The sequence below is a fragment of the Carassius carassius genome, chromosome 1, assembly GCF_963082965.1.
Source record: "Carassius carassius chromosome 1, fCarCar2.1, whole genome shotgun sequence".
Classification (NCBI taxonomy): Eukaryota; Metazoa; Chordata; class Actinopteri; order Cypriniformes; family Cyprinidae; genus Carassius; species Carassius carassius.
Genome location: NC_081755.1, coordinates 1,207,261 through 1,213,907, shown reverse-complemented (window position 1 = coordinate 1,213,907; position 6,647 = coordinate 1,207,261). Strand labels below are relative to the sequence as shown.

Sequence of the window (6,647 nt, the reverse complement as noted above, 5' to 3'; positions counted from 1 at the left end):
AAACTCCAATAAACCAAAGACATGCCAAGTACAATTACTTTTAAAAAATTTTTAGTAATATGTACAGTACTTATGGACAAATAGTATCCAAGGCAACAGTGTAAAGAAAAAAATTGCAGCAGGAGAAAACACCACTAATGCTCTGCTGTGCTGCACACTCTATTGACTGTTGATAGAAATTTGCTACCGAAAGTGAAACTTAAACTAAAGCTACTGCTGCTGGTTAGCCAAAAGCCACTGTTGCACACAAAATTATGTTAAAAAACAAACTCTTAATTTACTTCAGAGGTCAGAACAACGTTTGTGAATATTTTGAATAAAACAGGTATAACTAAATAAAAGCGATCCATGTGCATACAGATCTATTGTAGCTGCGTTGTGTCACATGACAAACATGACGCGTCGCCATGGAAACAATAAGGCGGTAAACTCTAAAATAACGGTCGTCTAAAAAAACTCACGCCGGGGGCTCAGGTAGAATATTTTAAACTCATGTGCGAAAGGGTATATGTGTGTAGAGAGATATTGTTTGCTCTCTTTGAAGTTTTATTGTTTTAATGCATGGTTTTCTGTTTTGTGCGGGTTCCTGAGTATTTGCTGGCAATTCAGGAGTGAAGTGTCCAAAATGAGGAGGGTCTGGCTGCAGACATGCTCTTAAAATGATTTATTGATTCATTAATTTAAAGACTGCAAGGGACGTCACTTGTGGAAGTGCAGGTGTCTGAGAATTCAGGTGCTTGTCTGGAGCCAGACCCTTCTCATTTTGGACCCTTAGCTCCTGAAATGCCATTGACTTATTTCTCATTTTGATAACATGACATGCTGAACAACATGAAACATTAAAAATGAATATAAAATGTACATAAATACTGTATATACTCCTAAACCAGGTCTTTGTTTACAATGATGTTTTTGATATAATATTTTTTCAAAAAGTAGGAGTGCTATTGAAGTACTACTTTCCAAAGATATTTTCCAAGACGAGGACATAAGGACTACAGTTAACTGCAACTCGAGAAATTCGTCAAGATGAAGCAAACAACATTCGAAGCTGCCATCTCATACCAGTCCAGTTTTGGGGCGTTAAAAAAATGAAAGTATCTCCTTAATGTGGACCAATCACCGTCACGGGTTACTCTATAATTTTGTATTTGTATTGCTTCTGATTATATAAGCTTTGTAATTTCATGAAATAGACATTTTGACAAAAACATCTTTCTTTGGCACACTCCTCTTTGAATTATTTTACAGTTTGTTTTATAACAACTCGATTAGCAAATGTTTCTATTTATTTCCTATAATAACACAATGGCATGACAAAAGCAAAGCACCTCTGATGCTGAATTTTATTTACGCAGATCCAAAGTTTACCGAAAATCTTCAGGAATTTCATTCAGAAAATGCACATCTGATATGTGGAATGAGACAAAAACCCACAGAAACAATTAAATGCAACTGCTTGATATTTATTGAGTTCTACTTGCACATTAGTAAAGAAATTAGGGAGAATTAGTTAAAGGAGCAATTGACCAAAAAATGAAAAATTGATTACAAACTTGCAACCTTTCACTTCACAAGACATTAATTGATGGACTGGAGTCGTGTGGACTATTGTGATGTCTTCATGATCAGCTGTTTGAGCTTTCATTCTGATGGCACCCATTCACTGCAGAGGATCTCCATCAATAAGCAAATGATGTAAACTTATATTTCTTCAGATCTGTTCTGATGAAGAACTAATCTTTATCTTGGATCGACTGAGGGTAAGCGATGTTTTAAAATTGTCATTTTTTGGTCAACTATTCCTTTAATGCAAGACAATAAGACATTCACAATTTTACATGAAACTTAAATGCTGGTGTTTATTTCTTCACACACACATAAGGCTTTTTAATATGACAGGGGTTGTCATTCCAGTTACTCGAGGCTATAGCAGGAAGGGAAAAAAATCTATTATTGTTACTGTATAAGTATTCTGATAAAATGTAATGCTTGTTAAGGTAATACAGCCACTTCTAGTCCTTTACCATTTCATAAACATTAGGTGAAGTTAAAATACAGTTCTACATTCGGCTGGTTATTGGAATTGAGGCTACTAAGGATTTCCAAGATAAAACAAAGATATAAATAGTGATGATATTTCATAAACATTTAAAACACTCACGTTGATAGTTCATCATAAGACAGTGCTCGTTTCTATTGCTATTGTCAGGTTGTGAAGGAGCCCATATCTCTTGGTCCAGTTTTGATCCATCACTCCAGAGCCATGTTCCCTCCTGTGAACAGAACACCATAAAGGACACTCCGTTTCCATCACACACCTACATGGCATTATTTGATATTCGTAAATATAAGAAAACATGTTCACACCAACCATTTGGATCACAAGTTCATGATGTTAACGCATCAAAAACATGTTTGTGTTTCTCTATAGAAACCAGTAGACCTACCATGCCAAACATATCAGCTGTATCCTAATCTTACTTTTTATTCTATGACATAACTCAAAAACAACTACAATATACAAAAGAAAAAGAAAAAGAATGGCCATTGACAAGTACGCTAAACAAATGTAAAACAAACATACTGAAACAGCGTCATAGCCTCCTATCCAGGACTCAGTTGTCTTTTGAGTTTGATATTTAATCATGATCTGTACGAAGATGTACTCCTCATAACTGTGTACAGAGGCCAGGTTCCCATCGTAGCCCAAACACTGTTTCTAAAGAGAGTAGGACATAAAAACTATTGTTAACTAACTGAAACTTTCAAGACTTAGAAATGAAAGAATCCCTATGATAAGATGGCATCTCATACCTCTGCATCAATCCAGGAACGCGGAAAGTTAAAAAAGCGGAAGCATCTACCTTTATATGCAGACCATCCACTTTCACAGGTTTCTGTAAGAAAGATAGGTGAGTATTATTGCTGCCTTAAACCTGAAGTATTTTCATTAAACTGAGATCAGATTGATATTGTATGTATACGCACCTTGTCTGACCAGGGTACAGGTCCCTGTTTAAAATGTGTAAATAGCACAAAGAAATAAACAGAACAAAGATACAAATTAAACAATGTTTAAGTTTGTAATTGTCCAGTTACAGAGACCATATAATCAAATGTAAAATAGCATTGCGTAGTCTTCACTGTATAAATAAAAAAGAGTTTAGTTCTTGTTAAAATGACAAAGTAATTTAGTGAAGGGCAGTGAGAGATTTTCTCTCATTAGATTTCTTGGATTAAAATAAGGACATCGACAGCAGCTGCTAAATTAGGTGCAGTCACTTTAAGAGACAATGCATCCGATTTCTTTCTCAACAGTTTACATTCACTTAAGAGGTAACCGACCGCCAAGACAGGTACAACATAATATTTTATGCATTTGTCCGTTCAAGAGCAAGAAGAAGCAAAACTCAATTTGGTGTTGAAGGGCTTAGACGTGGCTCTCTGTGTGCACAGAACACAGCGCACTGATGCTGAATTAAGCTTTTCATCTCTTTTTGTGTTTGTATGTTTATGTTTTTGTTCACTCAGGTGCAGATGGAGAACTCAGTTCAGTGTTTGAGCTCTGTCCACAGCCGTGGGTCTCTATAATCATCACCACCTTTCACCAGTGACGACCCTGCTTTTGTCACTACAACTAGACAGAACAAATGTAACACACTAAAATATCTCACCATTGCTTCTGCAATTAAGAGGTGCTGTCTCTGAAATAATAAAAGAAAAAGAATACATATATATATATATATATATATTAAAAATTTTAATAATCAGATTACAATTTTATGTCTAAATCCAAACTAACACTCTGTGGGATTTGAGGTAAACTGCATAAATTAAAAACTGGGCCACATACACTTCACAACAATTTCCTGAAGCATCCAGAGCAAAAGAGCAGAACAAATGTAACACACTAAAAGACAGCATCAATATCTTACCATTGCTTGTGCCATTAAGAGGTGTTGCCTCTGAAATAATCAAAGAAAAATTATATGTGTGTGTGTGTGTGTGTGTGTGTGTGTGTGTGTGTGTGTGTGTGTGTGTGTGTGTGTATTAAAAATTGTAATAATCAGATTACAATTTTATGTCTAAATCCAAACTAACAGTCAGTGGGATTTGAGGTAAACCACATGAATAGAAAACTGGGCCACATACACTTCACAACAATTACCTGAAGCATCCAGAGCAAAGAGCAGAAAGAAAGACAGACAAAGAGGCCAGACTGCCATTGTTCCTGAAATCAACCAGTACTACTGCACACCTGAAAAAACATGAAGACAGAACAGTTTTTATTCATTATTAACCTGTTCTCAATGTCCACATTCAAATATTGCCAGCTGTACAAGAGCCCTGTGCGTCACTATGGAAAGGATATATATATAAGCATTTCAAATGATCCACTGACTCAAGCCACACTTTTATGAAACAGTAAAGTGTAAAGTTTTGAACGGCTGAAAAACCTCACCCTCTATGAAGTTAGTCACGTCCAAGTACTCTGTAGCTCTCTGCAGAACAACAAATGCTTGACTCTTCAAAACCAGATCATGACTCCCCTCTTTTTATTTGGTTCATACACAGAGGAGACTGCTGTCTGATTGGTTCCTGTCTCCAAAACCCACAACAAATCCTTATCTTAAACCTAATCCCACACAGAAGAACCAGGAGAGTTATGATAAGAAATGAGATTTCAACACCACACATTACATAACCTAAAATCAATACAAACATTACTTGACTTGGTTATTTTATAACATTGTGTTAATAATGACTCTCTAGTGTTGTGGATTTTGTCAAATTTGACATTTCATTTGGTCACTGTCACTATGTTTATAGGCATTATTCACAGCTATAGCAAGAATGGAAAGGGGTTTTGTCTGTAATTCTACATTGAGATCAGAAGAGAGATGAAGAACATACATCACGTGGGGAGTACATATTCACGTTGTGCTGTGGGGCTCCTTGAGCTCATCAAAACTATTCATTAGTTCCTCAAATGTTCATTTCCGTTACCTAATAGATTGGTTAGTTTTATTCTGTCGAAGGAAAAAAACTGAAATTCAGGATTCTATTTATATTCTATATCTTGGAATTTTCTTATGCCTCTGTAATAACTGGACAACATACATACATACTGATAGAAAATAGTGATTGAGAAAAACATTTTCACTTTGCTGTCCACAATGAATGCCAAGACAGTGCAAAACTATATACACACATACGTAAAGAATAATTGACGACGGGCCGTTGAATTATTATAAAAATAATTATATATGAAAAAATATAAATTTAGACTATGTGTATCTAAATACGTGAGTATAATGTAGGAATATAGAATGTGAAAAATAGAAATATAGACTATGTATATATGTACATGCAAATGTACAGTATTAACAATAAAAAACAAATAGTGTAGTAATGTGCAAATTGAGTTCAACTACGTGATAACAATAGCAGCAGTAATAGTAACAGATTTGAGATGAGGCTACATGAGTAATCTTTAATGTAATCAATAATATTTACTTAATATCCTAATGATTGTTGTCATAAAAGAAAAATCTAAAATTTTGGCCCATACAATGTGTTTTTTTTTTCTTCATCTATTGCTAAAAAAATATACCCTTAAGAATTAAGACTGGTTTTGTGCTCCAGGGTCACAAATTATCGATCTGCTATTTAAGTTGCTGCTTTTTCATCTGAGATTACATTTTAAAACGTATCTAATCCAAGAGCTTTCAAGCTACAACCACCAAACTTGGGATGGAATTATTTTTTCTAACTGGTCGAACTTACAATTTTCGTTAAACAGATGATCATAACTATGTAAAGTCCCACAGACTTTCATTAAGGGAGTTGACACTTTTGTACAGTAAGATGTATAGTGTGTTTAGAAAAGCTTAATGATCATCCTAGGACAACATGCTAAGTCATGCTAGCTAACATGTTAATCATGCTAAAAACCATAGATACGTAGAGTTAGATGCCCAAGATGGCGGACATGACTAAGTGTCTGGAGCAGTCGAATGTGGCATCTACCTATACATATATATGGTAACAACATGTTAGAAATGTGTTAAATCATGCTATAAACATGCTAATGACATGCTAACAACACATTAATTATGCTAGGAACATGATTAACAATATGTTGATCATGCTAGAAACATGCTAGCAATATGTTAATGTTAGAAACATGTTATTCATGTTAACATGCTAATCGTGCTAAAATATGCTAATATCATGCTAACAACATCTATCTAAACTTTCAAACTTCAGCATTGGCAACTGCTTAAAACTTTCAGACAAGGGTTTTTTAAAACCCAATTTCAAAGTTTGTTTGCAAACTTGACTCATGTAGTTAGGTTTAGCAATGTATTATGCACAAACATGAGCAATGTGGAATCAATGTTTGTACATGACCCAGTCAAACTCTCGTCAAACTCTCTGAAGAAACACTGAAAAAGTAAACGGTGTTGAAAAGCAGATTGATGCAGATGTCCTGATTTTGCTGAGTTAGATGTCTTCCTAGGTCAACATATTTTGTTGACCCTGGAACAACATTTTAATCCAGAAATGTAGTCTTGACCATATTTGTCATGAGTCCGGACCCGGTGTTCCTCCCTCTCACCACTGGAGGGCGCCACTTCCAT

At 35.1% G+C, this 6,647-nt stretch overlaps 1 protein-coding gene across 1 annotated transcript; it reads right to left on the bottom strand.

Moving 5' to 3' along the window:
• Positions 1-1,445: 1,445 nt before the first annotated feature.
• Positions 1,446-4,610, bottom strand: LOC132139543 (galactose-specific lectin nattectin-like). The gene is made up of 9 exons (XM_059547973.1): positions 4,466-4,610; positions 4,172-4,261; positions 3,939-3,968; positions 3,678-3,707; positions 2,992-3,015; positions 2,818-2,900; positions 2,588-2,722; positions 2,165-2,276; positions 1,446-1,927 (listed from the first exon to the last, which is right to left on the bottom strand). Exons 2-9 carry the CDS (start codon positions 4,227-4,229, stop codon positions 1,863-1,865), a joined length of 537 nt encoding a protein of 178 aa, XP_059403956.1. The 5' UTR covers positions 4,230-4,261; positions 4,466-4,610; the 3' UTR covers positions 1,446-1,862.
• Positions 4,611-6,647: the final 2,037 nt, after the last annotated feature.